The sequence below is a fragment of the Takifugu rubripes genome, chromosome 17, assembly GCF_901000725.2.
Source record: "Takifugu rubripes chromosome 17, fTakRub1.2, whole genome shotgun sequence".
NCBI classification, from domain to species: Eukaryota; Metazoa; Chordata; class Actinopteri; order Tetraodontiformes; family Tetraodontidae; genus Takifugu; species Takifugu rubripes.
This window is the reverse complement of record NC_042301.1, coordinates 5,376,392-5,400,543: the sequence shown is the minus strand read 5'-3', so window position 1 is coordinate 5,400,543 and position 24,152 is coordinate 5,376,392. Positions and strand designations below refer to the sequence as shown.

Below are 24,152 nucleotides of genomic sequence, written 5' to 3'. Positions count from 1 at the left end.
GCTGTGCATGTTTCTCAGGTTAAAATCACAAGAAAGTCGTAAAGTGCGGTTAGAATGGGGTTCATCCTCTGGTTTGTAGGCAGTAGTTGGTTAGGGCATCTGATGAGAGCCTCGCCGATGCTCCTTCCTGCAAAGGTGTTTTTGGCACATCCAGCTGGGAAGAGACCAGAATTTATCTCCGCAGAGGTCTGGGAATGCCTTGAGGGCCCCCACCCCAGTCAGGGCCAGACCCATCTTCGGCAAGAAGTTGATAGTTGTTGGGAGGCTGGATGAGATTTTAAACACATTTTAATGGTGCAATCTAAAAAAACAACAACATATGACAAGAATAAATATGTGTTTTGAAAAACAAAAAGGTGTTCTCATATCAGATCTCATTTCAAATTTGCATGTGGGGGTGCTGGAATTGTCAATAGTCAATGTGATGCTGCTGATGGACTAGAGTCCAGACTGCCCCCATGTGATCACGAATGTAACAACATTGTTGGTGTGTAATTGAAACATAATTTCAAAGCCAAATGTGGAAAATGGCTCGCATATTGTGTCAGAAACCTGCCATTTTTAACCCGAGGATCACTCTTCCTTGCGCGTTCCCTCCCAGTCCCCCCGTGTCTCCTCCCCTCCGCGCTCACGCACGGACACGGACGCATCCATGGAAGATTCCTGCAGCAGTTTCCAGACTCCCGCAGCGTTCCAGGCTCACTTCCCAAACACGCTGTTAACATGACAGAAGAAGCCCGGAGACCCGCGTTTTCCGCAGCATCCCGGCGGCACATTTCCAACTTTGCGCATTGATCAACCTTCCCCGGGAACCCCGGCTGGACTTTTTTTTTTTTTTTTTAAATCCACGCGAATAGATTCTCCTGGGGAGGAACGGGGATTGTTCCTAATTTGTTTTTTCTTCAGATCATCGCATGGATGTTGTAGCGGAAGAAGGGATGACTCTGCCCGGGGTCCGACTCTGGAATCAGCCGGTGCAAGTGATGCCGAGCCAGAAGGTGAAAGCGCGGCGGAAAAGACGGAAGGAATTGGTTCTAATCCAGATCTGCCTGTTCGGGGGGTTGCTTTTGGTGGTGAAGGGTTTTTCCGGATTCTCGGAAGACTCAGGTGAGCCCTTATAGACGTGGGTTTGGGGTTCTGGGGGCATCCGGACGGGTAGTCAGCAGGGCTTAGCTGGACAGCTGTGTAGTTTACTAATAGGAGTCTAATTTCAATACATTCTTGATGCTAAATCTAAATACATTTACCCATTTAGATTTTGGCTACTTTCTGTAATGATCGTGGCCATAATGTTTTATTGCACAAATATTTACAATCACAGATTTTTTTTTGTTGTTTTATCCTTATTGGCACATGATCAATGTCCACATAAACTTTTAATATAGTTCTCAGAGGTGTGTGGTCGACTGAAAGCTCATCCCAGTTTATTTATCCAAATATTCCTTCTTTGTCCTTTTTTGTTTATCCTGATTCTCCAGAACTAGTAAGAGTTCTCTACTTCAATTTAAAATGTCCAATGTTTTGTGGTGGTTTTGTCTTTAATGGGATACCTGAATTTGATACAGTGGCTTAGTAAACGGAGTCACTTTTTGACCTCTGTGACCCCCCCCCCCCCCCAGAAACCACCAGCAGGTCTGCGGTGTTGTGGTCTTGCGCTGTAGTTTATGTGTGATCTCCTTTTTTAATGTGAAATGGATAAACATTTGAAAAGCTGCTGGTGTGACTTTAGCCTTTGAAACCTCATCACCTGACCAATGACCATCCGGCAATATTAATCCAGACAATGATTGTGCATCATCTGACTTGGCACCTTTAGAATATGGCTTCAGTGAGGTTTTTGATGTTTTTGACAGGTTTAAACATCAGAGTCCAGTAGGACTCCATCATGTGGAGAATTATGAAGGGCTGAGTTATGGCAAACATGCAGAATCAGAATCAGAATCAGATTTATTTATTGCCATTGTTCATGTAGTACACAGTATTACACAAGCTAGGAATTTGTCTCGGTGTGACGCTGCAACATTCAACATAGAGAAGACAATAAACACTAGAATAAAATAAATAAGATAAAACATATATATATAAATAGTAAGGAATAGGTAATGTGTATTCCTATAATGTGCAAGAGCAGCAGTTAAGTTGAGGTTAGAAGTCCACAGTGCAGGTCAATGCAATGCAGAAGTATATTCAGGTGGAATCGGGGCAGCGGGCCCCTGGGTGCAGAGCTCTCGAGGGTAGGAGCAAAGTTTGAGCTAGTGATAAACTGTTCCTGGCTCTTCCTGACAGGAAACACCTGTGCACAGGAAATGATCCGTCTCTCTGTCTTTGACTGTCCTGATGCTCCTCTAAAATGCCTCGTTACAGTCCCAACTTCAGACATTTGTGGGTTAGTGTTATCCTAAATGTTCGTAGCTGCAGCTCAGTGCTAACTGGCAACCTGGATGCTGAGATGCTACTGAATTAGTGATTGATGATTCCTTGATGTCTGGTGACATATTAGGGCCATTTTTTGGCTGCTTTCAATAAACAGCTTACATATAGCTCCTTTCATTAGTCCGCATCCCCTGAAGTGAGACGCATTCGTCACTTTTTGTGTACAGAAGGAAGACGTGAATATTCATGCACTCATGATTTGTGCATCATCATCTTTTTTCCTCCCTGCTGCATATTCTGGTTCAATGGATGAGCTTCAAATTAGAGGAGAACATGAGCCGACGCGGTTCTGTTTAATGCATTTCCTATGTGAGCTCATAATCAGCACGCCAGGCTGTAAGTTAAAGTTGATTATTTATAATGCACCTAATGTCGTTCTGTTGAGCTTAATGTGGTGGAGATAGAAGAGGAACACTCAGCGTCTCCTGACAGTTGCACGCTCATTATTCCAGGTCTCCTCTTCCTCTGTGCGTGCCAAATAGCCAAAGAGAACAGAAGACTTGGAGACGCTGCTGTAGCCGCTCCGCGTGGTGCAGTCAGGTTGTAGCTGGGTAGTTTGGCCGTGCCTTGTAGAATCAAAGTTTAATGTTACAGAGAAGTCAACTCCAGCTATTAGAACTACAGCTACGGCAACTCAGTGGATCTGCTCTACCTTTCACGCTCCTGGGGGGCAGAACCTGTACATAGAACTGAAGTGAGGGCTGCTTTTATGGATACATTAGATAGAGCTTATTACCATCCGTGTCTTTATTCATATGGCTTAGAGTAGATAGATAGATTTTGTCACATAACCCCCTTGGCAGAGGTAATCAGTGGACTTACTGTTCTGTTCTGATTGTTGTTTTATTTAACCCCTTATAGACTTTTTCCCCTTCAAATGTGGTTAAAAACCATGTCCAATGATTTGGAAAATACATCAGAAATGTCCTAAAATCCACTGCAAACCTGTTCCAGATCTGGAAGTGTCCCGCCGTGGCGAGGAGGACCAGGGAAGACACGGAGGCAGGAGGTTGCTGGAGAAATCGGACAACGGCAGCTTGGAGGAAGCAGAGAGTGAGGAGTCTAAGAACTGCACCGCTCCAGGTAAGACAGAATGAAAGAAAGAGGACGCCCCAGCAGCTGCCTCCCAATTGTCGCCCCCCTCCCTCCACCAGACAGATAGAGGATGGAGGAAACAAATGATCACCCCCACATGTTCTCTTTTCTAGCCTCTGTGGTCCCTCTGTCCTGGCGTCCTGATGAGGGGTAACCCAGATTGTGAGCTTAGGTGATTTCCCAAGAGTGCATCCTCCAACTGGTGCTGCTCAGTCTCCGTCACATGGTTTTAGTATCCCGCAAGTTTCACCCTCGCTCCTACCTCCGTTTTCTTCCTCTGCCGCATCCTTTCCTCCGCAACATCCACCCGAAATCTTGTTTCCATGGCAATGTTTCCCATTGTAAAGTTTGGAGTGGAAACGTATTTTGACATGTTCATATTTGTTATTCTGCGCTGTAGCGCATATCAGGACCAGAACCCGACGTGATTGTACGTTATCCCAGTCACCATTGGTAGAAAATGGAGTATCATTTTCCCAGGAACCAACCCTGCCACCCTGAACGATGAAGGCAGACTCAAACATCACAGCTGTCACATCACCGGGTCGTCCATCTATGTTTTTACATTTAAAACTAATGGATGCAAGACAGAATGGTAAAGACAATACACCCCCCCCCACCCCCCAGAACTCTTCTGAGTTCATTAAACAAAATGGTTTCCATCTATCTAATCCCTACCTCTCCCCTGTCCTCTAAAAAAAGGAGGTGAGGTCAAAGTTCAAGTTATTCTCTTACCTTGCCTATTATACAGTAGCTGCTCTTTCCTCCTAAATTTAAAACGGGCACCCCAGTGACTTCGGCCCCCTGACACCCTCTAGAGGACTGAAAGGGTTCTCTAATAATAAAGTGAAAGACTGTAGGCCACTCTGCTTTTTCTGGCACGAGACAAACAAAGTGGTTCATTAGTGAGCCCTTGTAGGGCTGACCTTTGAGAGGGGAGGGTTTTTTAAAGGTGATGGATGCCGGTTTCACTGAATCGGATCTCAGCGGTGTGGTTGGCTTCTGTTGTTGCTTCTTCTGGTGTTACTACTGGCTCAGTTGTTTGCTTCTCACATTAAAGGGCTGTTCAGTTATTTCTTTACTTTGGATCGGAATTGTATGCCAGCATGAGCCAAGACGGGTTAATTCCAACGACGTAATTGAGTAATGTGATCCAGACTGGCTTCAGTTTGGATCCACTCTCCAAAACCAGATGGTCTAAACAGTATTTGTGTGGCAGCAACATTTTCTGTAACATCCAACAATGAGCATCTTTAATCCTACAAATGTCCTCCGTCTTTAAGAAGTAGCCCGGTCAGTTAATGACTTTCCTGGTTAGTTAGATTCACTAAAACAATGAATTTAAAAGGACAAAAATTGTCATTTTAGAGTGGCACAAACATGCAGTAACCTGATCTCCAGGGTCGCCAATACCGGTGCTGCACCTCCAATCAGTTCCACACAGATTAGCATAACAGATTCAACATAACTACGCGCACACTTCTTCCCAGTCACACAGCAGCCTGGCTGATGAGGAAACATCTCAACGTGAGTTCTGGGAGGATGCAGCACGGTCGAGGCCTCGCTGATTGTTGCCCGCTGATCAAAAGCTTGAATGATGAGGGAAAGGGTCAGAAAGCCAGGGATGCAGAGCGACAAAGCCTCATTTGCTAATTATTCCCTCCCAGCCAAACATGGAATAAGCCATCATACCCGTTGTTTCATCTCCCTCGCTGATTTTAATTGTGAGGACCCCGCAGCTTCTGTTGATTTCACACACTTGTGAAATCCTCCTGCCTCTCTCCCTCTGCAGTGTTTTAGCTGGTTAATGGTTTCATCAAAGTCCTCCTGTTCCCCTCCTCTTCTCCCTTGAGGTATACAAATTGCTCAAACTCATGTAATCCAGAATGGTGGCTTAAAAAGGGAAGTTTTGACTTGTGGGGACGTGTGTGTGTGTGTATACTGTGCATGTCATTCAAAGAAAAGGCCTTTTTCCTCCGCTGTTAAACTGACCTGGTTGTTGCCATTGATGTCTGAAGGCACACGAGGATGAGGCCAAGCTTATATTGCAGCCCACTTTATTCTATAGTTTACACCTAGCAGGAGAGCTAACGGTGTGATGGTGTCACTCCTCTGGCCCTTTTAAAGTCACATCTTTGGTTTGATAACCTGTTTACACATTGCAACGTCTTAGCGGAGGCTAATGCTATAACCTTAGCGTAACCCTTAATGCTATAATCAACATTATTAGACAGCCAGTATTTAGATAAATGGGCATTTAATGCAAAGGCAGCATTGTCAGCCACAAGTTTGGAAAGTTTCATTTAGGAAAAAAGTGTGGCGGTGAAATGTGAGGTTAGTGATCAGTTACAAACTGCAAACTCTTGTGTTGTTGTTCCGTCTTTTCCTGTGAAATATGCATTTTTCCAGCTAAATATTTGCAGACACAGGTGCGGAATATAACCCCTGAGCCGGCGGCCCCATCTTTACAGAGAGTCTTTGAATCTATGCCAGGGCAATATTCTCTTCCTGCCCCTCCACTCAACACAACTCGGCTCTACTCAGCACTCCATTTTGGGTGGGAGAGTCGGCCGCTCTGACTTAATCAGGGCTTTCCTGTGGGAAGTGTGTAGTGACCCCTTAGGACTTGTCTCTCGGAAAGGACTGCATTGATTAATGTGATGGTACTGGCCCTGCTCTGTGCTGAAATTGTGTGTGCATGTGTGAGCTGATCCACCGTGTGTGGACGCGGAGTGTGTGTTCATGCCGTCACGTGGGCACCCTAGAGGCAACCACCTGCACGCGAGAGAAAAGAGCATCTCCGGACTACGGTGGAGGAATTAATTAAATATTTAAATAGGATTGCCCTTTAATGCCTTGAATATGGTCCTTCGCTATTCGGATTCAGAACTGACCCGGAGAGCTCGCGGATTGATTTCCTTCCAGAAACTGGATCATCCACATTGCGGTGTCAGCACTGGGCTGCTGTTGCCATCCCAACCCAACAGCTGGATTAAGGGTGGCCGATGATCGTCATCCTCTCATAACAACGCAACATCCTCTTGCGTTGTTGCGAAAACTGGGGGCTCAAGGGAACGCGACCGATTTATCACAGCAATTATCTCGGCAAATCCGGGAGTCCCGGGTACAGCCGGTTCCTGCTGTTCCTCCGCCTGTTTCCTCCTCGTAATGTCACCCGTCAAGTTCTTTTGTTGTGTTTCTTCTTTGTGTCCCCCTCTCCCACACTGAGCAAACGCTTCCCCTCTGTTGAATTATAGAAGTGGAGTTGCTGGCCAACAGCAAAAGTGGTTCAACACACCTTTAAAGATTCATCTGGCTGTTTTGACTGCGAACATGGCCGAGGCGGCTTCCTGCACGCCGCCAAATAGGAAGAGAACAGAGGAACGCCCACGCAAAGTTTTTCACCTTTCTAAAGCAAAATGACACAAGGTGTAGGGAGAAGGGGCGTTTTCGGCTCTTTCTTGACCGCTGTATCTCTGTTTGGGTCAAGGGGAGGGTGTTGAAGCCCACCCTTAAACCACGCATATGGCCGTAGGCAGGGTCCACCCCTGAATGAGTCTCCAGCTCATCGCAGAGCCAAGTGTGAGCATTTAGGGGTTCACCTTGCTCAAGGGTACCTCGGCCGTGCTCTGAAGGAGTCCCGGCCTGAGCTCCTACGACCGGGGCTTGATCCGAGAACCCTGCGGTCCTCAGCCCAGGCCCCTACAGCCACTCCTTCTAAATGTTATTCCAGAATAAGGTAGGGAGGAGAGGAACATGAGCCTGGTAATCTGTTGGTTTATTATTCCAACCAGATTAACTGTGGGTGTTTAAAAAACTCCGCCTCTACAGACGAAAACAGAACATGTTTGGCAGGGATGGGTCGGTAATATCACAAATCTATTGTTTAGGACAGGGGTCACCAACACAGTGCTCGCAATGACCACATGAGTCGCCCGCAATGACCACATGAGTCGCCCGCAATGACCACATGAGTCGCCCACAAGCCTGTTCTAAAAATAGCAAAACTCGCAAGTGAGGTGCTTCTAAGAAAAAATTTTCTACCGCTATTTTTTTTTTAAAATGACAATGTCTTAAAAATAAATAAAAATATAAATAAAGTGAAGGTGCACTCTGACCTAGTTCAAAGGTCAGTATTGTGCGCATGAAGGAACCTTTGCGCTTGTGGAGAATAAACTAGCGGGCAGTGAAGATGGTGAGTGGAGTGCAATTTTCTACCCCAAAAACATGGCAAAACGAAGACAGTAAATTTATCATTTTCAAAGTGAATGGGAGGAAGCGTAATTTTTTACTACTGAGAAAGGAAGGTGTGTATGTTGCATTTGTGGGGCGACTGTGATGACGGCGAAGCAGCACAATGTGGAGCGATGCTTCACTACGCGTCATGAAAGCTACAATGCTAATGCTAACTACCCACCAGGAAGCATTCTACAGTCAGAGGAGGCCCATGAGCTAAAAAGTGTGTTTATAAAATCTAACAAATTTTGAGCAGAATTGCAGTAGATTTGTTCAGTTAAGATTTATTCAATATGAAAGTTAATTTTTTTTAAATGTTGCATAACTTTTTAAAACATGGTTCAACATAGTTTATGAATTGTTAAAATGGTTGTTTCTTATGGTTGAAAGGGTCTGGTGAAAACACGACATTTTTTTTCTGATCAAATGTAGAAGTGATCATCTGAACAATTGCTAAGATTAATAACAATAGCGTTGAATATTGATCTTTTCTGTTACCCATTCTAAGTTATTGATACACACACACACACACACACACACACACATAATTTGTTATTTTAGAGGAGTGTGTCAAGCGGTAGCCCTTCACACGACTCGTTACCCATGACGTAGCTCTTGGTTTCAAAAAGGTTGATGACCCCTGGTTTAGGACATTCGAGCAGCAGCAGATTTTAGGCTGTGTCCTGTTTTGGATCGTCTTAGTTTGTAGTGATGGCTCTAAAATTGTGTTGCTCGAGTGGCGTGATTGGTGTGTGTGTGTGTGTGAGAGAGAGAGAGAGAGAGAGAGCAAGAGATGTGACCCTAATTAAAACATTCAAACATTTATAAATGTAAATTATTGAGATTATATAGATGAAATTTTAATTGTAGTATCTAACTTAAAACTAGTGTAATGTGAGCAGCTACAGTGAGCCTCCTTCTTGCTTCCTGATTATTCCCACATTTAATATTTGACGTCCTTTCCACATGGTGAGCCTTTTTATCCTGGCGTGCACGGCCAAGTTGTGGAACAAACTGAAAGAGAACCAAGCAAAGATGGATCTCCCCAAAGTTAACTACGGTAATAACGATAACAACACCTTCAGTTAGGAAAACTAAAGGTGTGTTTTTACATTTTTGAGACTGGAAGCAGCCACATTAACTGTTACTATGGAAATGAAGCTGCCGCGCTAGTCTCCTGTATTATTTAAAATATCTTCATCTTGAACAACCATATTTAGCTTTTCTCATAATTGATCTATGCTGAGAAAATAATATTAATAATTTGCAATACAAGTAGTCTTTAGACACTGTAGGATAATATATTGGATATTTGGATATGTAGATATCTGGTTTCACAACTCCAACCGGAAGAACTACAACTGAGGAGTTTTTGTTTTTGAAATAGGGTGAGGTTTGTCCCATAAAATTGGATGTTTTTAAAACTTAATGAATGGAGTTTTGGGGGTGTTTTCTTGTTCACTGGGGGAATTTTGATTTACACCATATCTGACAGTATCAGTCTATAACAGGACTAGAGCCTGTTTTGATAGGAGAACCTCAGCTGGAAATCTAGCCTGGATTCAAATAAACACGATTTCACAGTCACAATTTTTAATGTGCTTCAAAACAGAGACAGAGGTCTTTGGGTTTAGGCCAGACGGTAAACAGCTGAACTTCAACTAGAATGGAACCCACCTGTGGCTACTTAATGTAATGTAAATGAAACAATTTTGTGCAGACACAACTCTATTTTCACTCACAAGACTTGGACATAAAATGATTGGGGGGGGGGGGGTGGGGGGGGTACAGGCAGCCCCTACTAGCCCACGTCTATGGGATGATGTCATCATAACACTTATTCAGTGCTCGGATAACCACCATGGCTTTTCATAAAAGCAGTGAATGTGTTTCACCTCTATCTATCCATCCATCCATCCATTGATTCATTCATTGATTCATCCATCCATCCATCCATCCATCCATCCATCCATCCATTGATTCATCCATCCATCCATCCATCCATCGATTCATTCATTGATCCATCCATCCATCCATCCATCCATCCATCCATCCATCCATCCATCCATCCATCCATCCATCCATCCACCCATCCATTAATTAATTCATTGATTCATCCATTCATCCTTCCATCCACCCACCCATCCATCCATCCATTTATATATATTTGTCAGACCAAAATGCAAGAGACAGACAGGAATTATGAGGCACTGCTTGACTCTTGGACTCCATATAATTAACTGCTGCACATCTTCATTGATACACTGTTGGAGAAAAATACATCATTGGCTTTTTATCATAGCTGAGTACATTTTCTCTGAGTGAGGCTTGAATGAATATTCCAAAGTCTAAATCTATCCTGAAAACATACCTTTTTTCCAGCGTTACCGCATTTCATTTACAGATCTTATTTTTTAGGTTGTGGCACAAATGTCCACTAATAGATTCTGCTTGGGTAACGACTTCCCTCTTTAATATTTCTCTTTAAATCTGACATTCTTGAACATGTCAGTGTTGCCATAACGGGCTAGTTTAAATGATAAATTCTATCTGTCCACTAAGTAAGTATCGAAGGGGGGGAGGAGACCTTAGATGTCCCATTACTCAGCACGGTAACTACGCTCACGACATGCAATGTGTCAGCCCGCATCAGCATCGCCCATTGAGCATGTGCAGAGCAGGCCCCCAGCGTCCCACGTGCACCAGATATGCACGAGATATACACGGGGATGACTTTGTTCAACACCCACAGCGAGGGAAATGCAACTTTAATCACATTTAATGTTTAGCTATACTTGGTGACCTCATTCCTGTTTTATTGTTGGTTTCTTTCACGGGAGATTGTTGTCATGCCAACATCACATGACAAGTACACCTTTGAGTATAAAGAGTCTACAGTATAAAGAGTAGCTGAGGAGGAAATCGTTGTCTAGTCTGGGAACTTTTTTTTCAGGCGCCCATAGAATATGCAAATGTTAAGGGAAGCAAATGGTCAATTAGTATGCAGACAAGTTGACATTTTTCTTAGTTGGTTTTACTGCTACAGAAAGTTCGGGTTTAATAGGCTGGTTTTTCCTCTCTAAAACCCAGTAAATACTGTCTAAATCAGGACCAAAGTGTTGTTATCCAGGGCAACGGCAATTCGCTTCACTGAACTTATTCCCTTTGAGTAGATGCAAAATAAGTGAACATGCCAGCTGTGCCATATCTTTTGTCTCTTTCGCTTCTCTAAAGATCTGAGTTTGGACCGTGATGAAATACATTCCGGCAGAAACTGATTAAAAGGCAAAACAGATGCTCTCTAAATAGATGAAGAAGAAGAATCAGCAGTTCTTGCGCTAACTCCTGTCGCTTTCGGGGGGCGGGGAGGTATTTTTAAAAATCTTTAATGGAATGTTGCAAACTACTGTTTCTCACTCCGCTGTCAACACACTACGTCCCGTGATATGAGACATTTTACTCACAAAAAGCTATTGTGACAACCAGGCAACAGCATGCGACCTAAAAAAAGCCCTTAATTTAAGTGGTTTTGTGCTTGTGTCCGTAATTCTCATTAATGCCCATAAGCCTCCCTTTATTAGCTAAATTAATGAGAGTAACATTAACAATTTCTGTCAAAATGCTCCGCACACCACGTAGCAGAATTCTTTTCTTTTTGCAAGAGATCCAATCTATTGATAACTACTTGGCCTTTTACTGTCTGAACTGAATATTAATGATGTGCTTCCTTTAGTCACATGTAATGCAGCTAACAGAACGGATGCAAAGGTAAACGTCGATTTGAACAATGGTGTTTATGGGTGTCCCCATTAAAATCAATTAAGTCAATACACACACACACGTAACGACATTAAATTAACAATTTTGGCCATTAACTCGACCAAATGGGGTCTCTCGCTGAATGAATGAAATTCCAAATCACAGTTTTTGTTCGCTCTCTCGCTCTCTCTCACACACACACGCACGCGCACACACAAACACACACACACACACACACACATTAAAGGGCCTCTCCTGAGCCTACTCTAGAAGTCAGATTTGTAATATAATGTGCTTAGTTGACATAATAATATAACATACAGTAAAATTACAAGTGTATAAGCACACGCACGCACCCACACACACACACACACACACCCACCCACACACACACATTGGCAAAGAGACCAAATAAGAGCCTGCCATCTACATCTCTTAATGCTGGTTGACCACCAACTCCCCTCTCCTTACCCCAATGCCAAATCCAGCCAGTGGTGCCTATTTGTTTCTATGGCAACGACCTGAATGTATTATATAATCAGTGGAAAAGGAGCAGGATGGGATTTTTGTACACATGCACAATAAACACAGACATTCCTAAAACCCTCGTGTCAGCCTCTCCGTTGAAAGCACACGGCGCCGCCCCTCTCACAGAAAACCCAACATCCTCGGCGGGAGGCGAAGGTAGTCGGAGCTTCCTGCTGATGTTTCCCCCCGTTTGGAGGCAACGAGGTGTGTGTTCCTTTCAGATTACCTTTGGGAGGAACATTAACGGGGTCACCTGCATTAGGAGCTGGAGTTGAGGGAGCATCCATGAGTTCGATGCAGAGTTTTTTAAGATCTGTTGTAGGCGTTTGCTTGGACACCCAGGCTTCCACCTGAAGATAAAATATATAATAATTTCTCTTAAATACCAATAGTATGACATATCTGCACCAGTAATGTGCACATAATTTGGATTTATTATTGATATATTGATCGCTGCTAATTGTACTCATATGATTCCATTTAGAGACACAATGGAACCCTCAGTGATATGTGTGTGTACTGATATATGAGTGTGTGTGTGCATGTGTATGTATGTATATAAAGTACTGTGTCATGCTCCCTCAGTCTGGCCTCTATTTTAAATGCCTCCACCATGTTCTCTAACAGTGAAAGTATAGCTGAAGCAACTTGAGATATTGTAGTTTATTATTTTTTTCCCACCTTCAACCACTCGAACATTCTCCACTTCAAGGGGACACTCTGTTGCTATGGAGTTTGTGTTGGGCTGTAAACAGGCGGACGCAAGTTCCGGGAGGAGAGACCTTTGATTTTATGGTATATTTTTTAACACAAATCAAAGTAGGTGAGAGTGATCACCTGCCTTTTAGTGGTTGCTTGTGTGGTTTGATAAATGATGCATTTTATGTGTAAGTTGAATCCATCATCGTGTGTTTTAGTGACCCCTTCATCAACGGCTGAATAAATGAATGTTTACTTTCATAAGTCATTTATAACGTGCATACACTAATGTAGGCATGTCCTCATTAGGGAGGGTTCTGATTCTGACTTCTTGTGTTTACAGTTTTTATCTCCCCATGATGTGGTCTCTACCCGAAAGTGACCTTTAAATGTCTTGATATTTGGTAATTATTATAAAAGGGGGATATTTATGTCCAGGTACTTTTTTGGACGGCGGTTGGTTTCAGCACTTTTAGTTTGTCGGGCTTTGATCTCGCCTTTCATCCTCAAAGCGTCTCCTCGAGGGAGAAGAGTTGGGCTTGTCACATCTTTTGGAAGTGCAGATGAGTGTTTGTTTGCTCTTTTTCCCAGAGACACGGCGCTTTTAGCAGGACTGATTATGAGCACGCTCCCTCGGGTTTGTAACAGAATGTAATAAACACATTCAGCTGTCACGGTGAGACGGCCCCTCTCAAAACACAACCTGTTCTGCGTTGTGGTCGAATTTAGGGAACTCCAACCAGTCAAACACGTCTGCTACAGATGCAAATATGTCCCCAACAAGGCTGCCACTGGGCCAAATGTCAAAATTACTCTCAACTTCATTGATTAGTTGTACGTATGTGATGGAACCAAAGAGATTTCAGTGTGTCTGAAGAGTGAATGCACCGTTCCATGGGGCAGCGTGAGCCTCCTGCTGCAGTCTTCTCTCCTGGTGCCCAATTCCAGCATGATTTCGTGGTCGTAATGAACCGAAACTGCATTTTCAAGCACAATGCGATGATTTTGTGACATTTTGGACTTCCTCGATGGCTTTAACGTGGTGTGTGTCCGGTCCGTGCTTGTAAAATGACCTCTTTAAATCAACTCCTGTGGGTTGATTCACACATTAAGTCCTGCATCTTCATCTCAGACTCACAGTAAAAGCTGGTTCAATAGATTATTCCATATAACACAAGGTGGCGGGAGGTCCAACGTGTTTTCAGAACTTCCTCTGTTTACATTTCCATACCCCAAAATTCTATTCTAAACTCTAGCCGTCGCACTAACCTGTGTAACCTCTTCTCTATTTTTAACACCCCCCTCTCTCCTTTGTTCTCTTCCCATATTCTTTTGCTCCATGTGAGCTGTCCTAATTTCATGTGTCTCTCTCTTGCAGCCGTGCACGAGTTCCCTACAGACCTGTTCACAAACAAAGAGCGAGCAGAAGGAGCTGTGGCCCTGCATGTCTTATGTGTAAGTGTAGCACCAGCATTGTTTTACTGCTCTGACCTGATGTTTGTGCCAACTATTCTCTTAACAGTGGTTGTGTGATCGATGCAGATGTTAGTGGCGCTTTATTAAATTAACGTTGTTAATTGCTGCTTTAGCAGGGCCATTAGCAGAATCCTGCTGGGTAGTAGAATGAGAACTAGGCTGCAGAGTGTCAAACTGGGGCCCACTTTAATGAGATTCTTTTTTTTTTTTAAAGTTGTTTTGAAGTTTGAGTTTGCTGCTGTTTTATTAATATCATCCTTGTGTCATCTCTAAAGTTTTAATTGGCACTGAGTAGTTAGCATCATTTCCCAAATTTCACTTTCATTATCTTTATTATTTGGATAGTCAAAGATGTGAACTTGCAATATTTGAAACAATGTTTTTAGATTATTTAAATGATATTATCATTGCAATATTATCACATAATAGGGATGACCAGTTTATCTTTCTCTAAACTCTCCATCCATCCTTCTGCCTGTATGATTATTGTGTATCTTACTGGCCATCCCATAATGGCACAGCTGGATGTCCAGCATGAGGTCAATTCTATGTTGGAATGTCTCTGGTGTCTTTTTTACACAACATGCACATAAATGTTCCACTACATGATGGAATACTATCGATTATGAAGCCTTTCGCTTTATTTTGACTTTACCTTTCTGCCTAAACTTTTATTTTAAAGTGTTTAAAGAATTACTGCCTATTGTATTACGCAACGCCGTAGGAAAAGTTGCTAAATAAAAGGTCTGCAAATACAGTTCAATCATTATAATCTGCTTTTGGTCACAGCTACAGCAAAAGCTAATTTAAACTCTTCACCTGAGTTTGTCCTGTAACTATCAACCACAGCCTATCTCACAATAAAGCGCTAATAACTAAATAATTAGCAGTTGCTTTTGCAAAACATTACTTATGATACTTTTAGAGGTGCAGATAACAGGTCACACCCTCCTAAACGGTTGATTGGAATGGTGTCGTCTGCATGTTAGCATTTTACGGTCTGTATTCAGGGATGGAGACAAAACTCTAAGACACTGCTGTCCTTCCTGTGTTGTTCTCCCATGACCCCCCCCCCCCCCCCCCCCCCCCATAACAAAGAGTAGAATCTGTAGATTTATGCACTGACAATCATCTCGAAGACACAACATGCCAGCAGTTACCAGGGTGATACTGAGAACGTGCCTTATTTAGTCCGTCCCCAGAGGAATTTGCGTTTAAAGACTAGAAAACAGATTCCTAGAAATGATGTAAGTTCTGCTGACTTTCACCTGGAAAATGGGCGATGGAAGAAATCTGGTTGCAAAGTGAAACGTGACTCATCTCTGCAACAAAAAAGAAGAAAGAAACTTCCCTCGCTGACGTTCTTCTGCAAAAGGTGTTTGAAAGGGGAATATTGAGGCCTTTGCTTCCACATTCCCCCACATCCCTCGTCTTTACCTGACGCTCTTTTTTTAACATCACTGGCTCTCTCTCGGCAGCCCCCCCCCCTCCCACCGCCACCTTTATGCTCTGTTGATGCTGTTTTTATTTTCCTGTCAGAGGGAAGGTTTAACCTTCCAGCTCATGTTTCTCTGTACCGCCACAGCCCGGCGCAGCATCGACAACGCTCCCGAAAACCCACCAGTCACTCCATCTTTCTATTCACCCCCTTTGTGTTGTTATTGATAGGAGCGAGGTAAACTAACGGTTTGGTCTTTTAAAGGCAAAAACCTAAAACTGATTGGTTGTTTTCCTCTTTGATTTAATTCTCTGAAGCCAAGGGTGAATTCTGTGACTCTCTCTTTCCAGACTATATACATGTTCTGTGCTCTGGCTGTTGTCTGTGATGACTACTTTGTTCCCTCCCTGGAGAAACTGTGTGAGGTATGAAAGACACACACAATAAAATATTAGAATACATATACACATAGAAAAACAGTGATTCTGCTGATAAAATAATTGCAGGATTTGTTTAAGAGGTAAAACAAATCCTCCAGAGACGGATCCTGAGCGTTCAGCGCGATCTTTCGTCCATGTGTGGATCTTTTCGGTGATGACAACAGTGATTTTCGACTTCTCGTGTGCTAATTCCTCACAGCGTCTCCAGCTTAGCGAAGATGTAGCAGGTGCTACCTTCATGGCGGCTGGCAGCTCGGCTCCTGAACTCTTTACGTCCATCATAGGTAATCACCACATCCACACCTGCATCGCTATTCCTGTGTTTTTTGTGTTGTCTCTTTATCTTTTATAGTATTAAATAGATGCTTCACTGTAATGTTTTTGATCCCAGAGCATGTGTTCCAAACAAACATCCAATTAAAGGACTGTTATGTAATATGTACTGGATAATTAATGCTGAAAAGAGAATGCTGTGTTTATCTTTATTTAAAGTACAAAGAACCCCCTCTATTGCAGAACCATCAAGTTATATCATTATATCATATAATGCATGTCAAAAATGATATAATTAAGATGGAGCAAGTCTTCTTTGCAGCAGCTGCAGCCGTAAATGTCAGCTAATAAACCTTCGTCTGAGCTCTCTGTGAAAGCTTGACGCTGCATGTGTGTGTGCGTGTGTGTGACTCCGTCCCCAGGTGTTTTCATTACCAAAGGAGACGTGGGAGTGGGGACCATTGTGGGGTCAGCCGTCTTCAACATCTTGTGCATCATCGGCGTGTGTGGCTTCTTCGCGGGCCAGGTATGATGTCATAGAAGCGGCATTTTTATCACCAGTGGGAGCCCAGGGGCGCCATTTACGCATAGATTTCTGCTGTTAACAGCTTAAGATAGTTTTTTAAATCTACATTTATATACTAAATATTCATCTTTTTCCTATTTTCACAATGAAAATATTCTTTATCTGAAATCAAATGACCCGGAAATGCTTTGTTTGTTTTTTAAATGTAATGCACAAGACCCATAAGTGTCTAGAAAAAATGCCCATGTCCAGAAAACCAGCTGAGCCCTTGTCTCACATCAGGAAGCCCCGTGTAACATAAAGTACATAAGTGCATCTGCATAGAAATATATAAATAACTGCATGTAACGTCGAGCCTACCCGAGGTACTGGCTCAGGAACTGGTTCTGGTCCCCAGACGGCAGCACACTGAGTCTCGGTCTGCTCTTACTGTGCTGTTGTGTACGTACATGTTAGAGTTATCAAACTACTGTCAAAGCACAGTATTTGCCTGGAAACTGTTGAGCAAAAGGAAGCTATTCAAGTTCTGTTAAAGCAATTCTGGTAGTTGAATCGTAGCAACTGGACTGTTGGAGTTCCAAGAGGCTTCATCAGATCTATTTGACTGTTGGGAAGGTCCAGATCCTTATACTCTTCAGGAGCCATGAACACCTTTGGAGCTTCAGTCACCTGGTTGTTAGTTGCTCCACCCCTCATTATGCAGGTCGTTGAAACTCCACTGACACAATGGGGTTCGTTAGTGGCCACATGTGACTGGCCTTTTATCGTCCTGGGGAGGTTTTTCAGTACTGGATTGTAAACAGATGAGAGGTGTTGCCTCAGACACCTATGTTTAAGGATGATCTTTCCAGTTTGACATAGATGGCTTCTTTCACTCCTCTGGAACCATCTATCTTCCCTGGCCCAAACCTGTGCATCATTACCCTCAAACAGGGATACTCTGGAACTCCCCAACAGTCAGCTAGATCTGATGAAGCCTCTAGGATGAGAGGTGAAACATCTTCATAGAACTCAAACAGTCCAGTTGCTATGATTCAACCAGAATGACCATGACCTGGATGAATGAGAACCTTTACAGTTTTAAGTTGAAGCCGGGCCGAAGCCTACGAGAAACCTGCATCCCATCACTGGTTGCATGAAACTAAACGTGACTTGATGGAGTGCAGCCACTCTCCGATGCAGCCAGGCCCACCAGGGACATGGGAATGAGCGGCGTACAAGGATAAGCTCTCTGCCCTGAAAAATATATGCTCTGCACTCCAAACGACGCTGCAATCCCGGATTGAGCGTTACGTAATGAGAGATGAGATAACGAGGCAGAAGGCCGGCTTCTGAAACGGGCTCAGCGGATGCTGGAGAACATCTTCAAGGCCTGTTGTTACACCTCGCTACTGTTTGTTAGCTTTGGCCAGCTCTTCAGAGCAGGATCTGTCTACAAAGAGCCGCGGCGCCGTGAAACAGAGAGGAGGCCAACTCTCCAAGGCTTTGTTCTCCTCCCACTCAGCCTCTGCCGTCCGTCGGAGAAGGATTCCTCAGCTGGGATCGCTACATTCAAGATGTGACCTCTGACGCCACACTGCTCGCCGCCACGTTGTGGGCTCCCCGGTTTTATTTAGCTGCCTGAAGTCTGCACGTGGACACATCTACTCCACACAATGATAAGAGTTATTACACTGTATAGTGTAATAACACTGTGTTAGGAATGAGCTACCTGTGCTGTTTTTTGCGCTCATGCGTGATGTTTGCCTGCAGGCTGTGAAACTCTCCCGCTGGGCCCTGCTCCGGGACTCCATCTACTACACCTTTTCGGTCACAGCACTCATTGTGGTAAGCTTCATCCACAAATGGAGGCACTCCACCTGAACCCCAGATTCACCCCAGATTCCTCTCTCGGGAGCCAAATTGGGGTGAAATGAACACGCCTGGAGCGTCAGATAAATGCTGGGGATTATGAACAATCATTCATTTTAAATCAGTAATCTGTATATTCCGAAGCGTACGTTTAGTTGGCCGGTTTTAAATGATGAAAACCTCACGGATTGACCTTTTGGATTTTGTCTGTTGTTGAGTAGATGTTAAAGTCTAGCTCTTTCATTGAAATGAACTGCTTTGCTCTCTTTCTGTCTGCCTTTTTAGTTCATCTATGATGAGAACGTGTGCTGGTATGTACCCATAGCTTCACCATTTATGCTTCCTTTACTGGATCGCTCCTGTTTTTACTGATCCCGTGTTTGTGTGCAGGTGGGAGTCTCTGATCCTGATCCTGATGTACGCAGTCTACATCCTCATGATGAAGTGAGCGGCGTCATCAGATACTCAAGTAGCTGAATCCAGCTCCTCCTCTCTGGTTTCTTCTCATCCGTGATTGTTTGCAGGTTTAACGGTAAAGTGCAACGTTACTTTGACCGTCAGAAGAAGAAGACCTCTTTGAATCTGACCAACGGGCTGACGGGAAGCACGGATCTGGAGGATAACGCCACGTGTGACGCCACCGCGGTCCTGCTGAAGAAAGGTAACCGGAAGCAGCTCTGGTTTTTTTTGGTGACTCAGCGCTGATGTGGACTTTTTTTCCACAGCTAACTTCCACTGCAAGCCTTCGGTCCTGATGGTGGACGAGCTGCTGTCCGCGTACCCCCACCAGCTGACCTTCTCCGAGGCTGGCATGAGGGTCATGATCACCAGCCACTTCTCCCCAAGAACACGCCTCACCATGGCCTCTCGCATGCTCATCAATGAGGTACGTGCACTCTAAATTCCTTCATTTATTCATTGTCAGTTATTCACAGACGGCTTCCGATGGTGTCGGAGGTTGGTAAAAACTTAATTAATGCTAATTTTCTTTAGATTATTGCACTCGGTCTCTTAGTCAGACACCTGTCGACTCCAGTCTGGATGTAAATGTAATCAAAATCAATCGAAATTTGGATTTTTGGATGGAAAGGATGGAAATATTTGTTGATGAACAGTTGTTTTTGTTTTAATAATGTACATTTTAAAAATAACGTTAATCTCAGGAGTGTTGCGGCAACATAGAATGTGTTCTAATCCCTCCCAGAGACAACGACTGATCAACACCACAGAGACCCGGGTCAACGTCATCACCAACGGCGACTCAGACTCAGCCGCCAAGGCGCCGGGGAGGCGGGGCTTAGATAACGGGACGGGTGTGGCCGAGCAGGGTTTGAACGGGAGGTGTCGGCTTCAGAGGCTGCATTCTGGGACCGAAACAGGGAATGAAAGCGATGAAGAGGAGAACAAAAACGATGCGGAAGCGGAGGGAGAAGATGGCAGTAACGGTCCCATGGTGCCATTTCGAGTCCCAGGTACGGCTCACGTGACAGGCAACCGCACACTGAACGAGCTCGGCGAATAAATGCCACTGAAAGTCGTTATTGTCCTGGTGGTGTTTCCCAGCTGGGGTGTGCAGCAAGCTGAAGTGGCTGATCATGTGGCCACTGTCGCTGCTTCTGTTCTGCACCGTGCCCAACTGTGCCAAACGCCGCTGGGAGAGATGGTTCCTGGTGTCTTTCTTCACCGCCACCATCTGGATCGCTGGCCTCTCCTACATCATGGTGTGGATGGTAGGCCCCAGTTCTCTGTAACACACTGAAATCCTACCTGCTGCTAAGCAGGAGGGGGGATTTGTTAATCGGAACAGATGAACAGGGAGGTGACCATGTCCTACTAACCTTTGGTTCAGGTGACCGTCATCGGCTTTACTCTGGGAATCCCTGATGTCATCATGGGCATCACCTTTCTTGCGGCGGGCACCAGTGTTCCAGACTGCATGGCTAGTGTTATAGTTGCAAGACAAGGTACACACACACACACACACACACACACACATCCATGTACCCACATCTGTCATCAGCTGACTGCGCACCGACCTTGACGGCAGTGCTGTCTTTGCTCCAGGTCTGGGAGACATGGCCATCTCCAATTCCATCGGCAGTAACGTGTTCGACATTCTCGTGGGCCTGGGTCTGCCCTGGACCCTGCAAACACTCTGCATCGACTACGGATCCAACGTGAGTGCTGTCTCAGCTCAGCCTGAGTGGACTCTGCCAGAATGGGACCAGAATAGACCAAAACAGCCATTGTCTGCACTAATCAGCTCATGCCCTGAATATACATACAGTTTATATGCATAATTTGTCACTGAGGGAGACTAAACTTGTCTGAGAAGAGTGAAGCCGGGACACATTCATCACGTTCCACACCACAAGAGGAAAACGGAAATAAATGTCTTCACTGATCAACGGGCACCCTGCAACTCACCTCTGACATGTGACTATTTCTGTTATTTGCCTTGGTCCCCTCAGATTCATCTGAACAGCAGAGGACTCATTTTCTCTGTGGGACTCCTACTAGCCTCGGTGTTTGTCACAGTAAGTACAATAAAGAACCATTATTAACTCGTATATATATTCTGGTCATCTGGAATGTACCATAAGGTAGGTACATCCATCCATCCATCCATCCATCCATCCATCCATCCATCCATCCATCCATCCATCCATCCATCCATCCATCCATCCATCCATACCTCCTCCATCAACGCCCATAACAGCATCGTGGTTGACAGATTAAGAGCGCCCCCTGCTGTTAAACAGCACAAAGGATCTTAATATTGTTGAAATATTTGTATTGAAATTTAATGCTGAATATCTTGCACTGAATATAAAAAACAATATTATTCGTGAGATTTTTTTAAATTTTCTTCAAACCTATTTCCTAAACATTAAACAATAAATTAAAATGCATATTTTTAGAAAGCTGCACTGACCCTGTATATTATTGCCAAGACATATAATTGGCTATAATTTATATATTTAGTGAGGAAAAAAGTGGCAGACGTTGACTGCTCTCTCTTCTGCTCTGCTCTGCTCTGTTCTCTTCTGTTCTGTTCTGTTCTGCTCTGCTCTGCTCTGTTCTGGTCTGTTCTGTTCTGCTCTGCTCTGCTCTGCTCTGCTCTGCTCTGCTCTGTTCTGGTCTGGTCTGGTCTGTCTGCAGGTTCTTGGTGTCCACCTGAATAAATGGACTCTGGACTGGCGACTGGGTCTAGCTTGCCTCATCCTGTACGCCATCTTCCTCTCTTTCTCCATCCTGATCGAATTCAACGTCTTCATCTTCGTCAACCTCCCCATGTGCCGGGACATCCACTGACCCCGCCGTCGTCCAGCATCGGCGCCGTCTTCTGCCACTCTTGGAGGAATTGTCGCTTGGTTCCAGGTTTCCTGGCACTTTGGAACAAAGTCCTTATCCATTTATCATGACTGGGTTGGAAAGTGAAGGTCTCTACCGTCAATCTCTGGTACGACAAGCGAGGGTGAGGAAATTCGCTTGAAAGGAATTTTTAGCAGCAAAGGATCTGGCGGCTGGAGCAAACTCAACTGTTCTGCTGGTGCAGAAGCTGCTGCTGACACCTGACTGGCAGGAAGAGAGAACTCCCAGTGGTTTTAGCTGGATTGTTCTCTGTCCTATTTGGAGATAAGCACACAAAGTATTTTAAAAACTTTTCTGTATATACTGTTGATAATAATATCCGCTGATTTATGGAATTGTTTTATGCACACTGGGATCAGCATTGCACGATCTGGTGACTGTATTTCTTTTTTCTCACTTACTTCAGCCTAGCATGCTGTGTTAGCCTCGTTGCACTGTCTAAATATTTAGCATTATTCAAATATATAGTATGTACCTGGTGTTTTTTCCTCTTTTCCTGGTATATCTAGTGTATATACCTGCTTTAGCCACCCTCATAGGAAAGGGAGCTCCTTGAAAATGGCACCCAGCACTGTCACTTTATTAATTAATGATTAATTGTTGCCTCTTACTACTGAGTTTAAAGTTCTATCAATTAGTCTTCTTATATGTTAAAAGTTTAGTTTTAGCCTCTCGGTTGAGTATAATAACATTGTTACTAAAACCAAAAGTATTTTTGAATAGATTTAGTGTGTGTGTGTTTGTGTGTGTGTGTGTGTGTGTGTGTGTGTGTGTGTGTGTGTGTGTGTGTGTGTGGTGGGGGGGGCAAATTTTAAGGTGAACCATGGACACTGCTGCTACTGGGAAGACATCATCATGATTTATTTATGAATTTATTTATTCAAAGATCATGTCTGAGCACCAGTTTCAGTCCTTTGGATCATGTGATAAATGACATCATGTACAATACCTAATTAATAATATATAATCCAAGTACTGGAAACTGACTTGATGTTGTTTGTAGTTAAGAACATAACCTTGTAATTTATACGTTTTGTAAAGCTTGGAGAGATATCGCGGCATTTCTATATAAGTCTGGTGTCATATCGAAGATGATGCACATCCTGTTCATGGTGCCATGGAGATGTTGGTGTGATGAGCTGAAAAGTTTGTCACTGGAGCTAATGTGGCAAGAATGAGTGACATAAAAAGATAGGTTAGTATGTGAAGTCCAGGAACTTTTGCAACATTTTGCTTCTGAAACTTAAAGCTTGAACTCTTCAACCATCTTCTGTATTATTTGAGGCGTAAGAACAGAATACTTTTGGCCACTATTGCTTGTGTTTAAACCAAAAAATGCGACTATCTACAGTATTGTCACTTTGTTTTAGCATGTGTTTGAAGAAAAGTATTTTTTTAATTCGCATTCGACTGTACTTTGAAGGATTACCTGTAGCGACCACAAGATGGCGCCATAGTGCGCCAACGCCTCCACAGTGGAGCCGTTTTTTCTGATGGATCATTTAGTCTATTTAGAAAACAAACACAGATTTGATTGATTTTATTTGATAATATTGTACATATCAGATGAATTGACAGTAATGAACTTGGACACTGTAATAAATTTTGGTGGGCAATTATATACAGAGTTAAGAATGTAGTTCATTACAGTGTGGTTTTATGTCAGTTGGCTTCATTGTACATGAAAACCTCTGGACATTCATTTTCTTCTTGAAATAAACTGATTTACATACACAAACCTTACGTTTCTTGGAGCTCTTCATGATAGAAATGATGCAATAAAGTTGTGGAAAATCATGCACGTACAAAAACAATTACAATTGCGTAGATAAAATTAAGGCACGGCATGTAAAAACCTAATTGAAAGCAAAATATTTCAAGATCGTTTGCATCCAATTTCCAAAAAAATACATGATCTGAAGACAATCGGGGCCAACCTCTTAGGTGACCCCCACCCTGTTGGAGGAGTTAAAGGAGGTGTCTGGAAAAACCAAAAAATGACTAATAGTTCACTGAAATGGTT

General features: G+C 43.6%; 1 protein-coding gene across 1 annotated transcript; it reads left to right on the top strand.

Moving 5' to 3' along the window:
* The first annotated feature begins 566 nt into the window (after positions 1–566).
* On the top strand, positions 567–23,857 carry LOC101063005 (sodium/potassium/calcium exchanger 3-like). Its single transcript, XM_029851380.1, has 17 exons — positions 567–1,107; positions 3,388–3,516; positions 14,129–14,205; positions 16,015–16,089; positions 16,304–16,388; positions 16,800–16,903; positions 18,656–18,730; positions 19,040–19,065; positions 19,145–19,198; positions 19,279–19,415; positions 19,480–19,640; positions 19,959–20,226; positions 20,318–20,484; positions 20,604–20,718; positions 20,819–20,931; positions 21,226–21,291; positions 21,917–23,857. Exons 1-17 carry the CDS (start codon positions 915–917, stop codon positions 22,067–22,069), a joined length of 1,998 nt encoding a protein of 665 aa, XP_029707240.1. The 5' UTR covers positions 567–914; the 3' UTR covers positions 22,070–23,857.
* Positions 23,858–24,152: the final 295 nt, after the last annotated feature.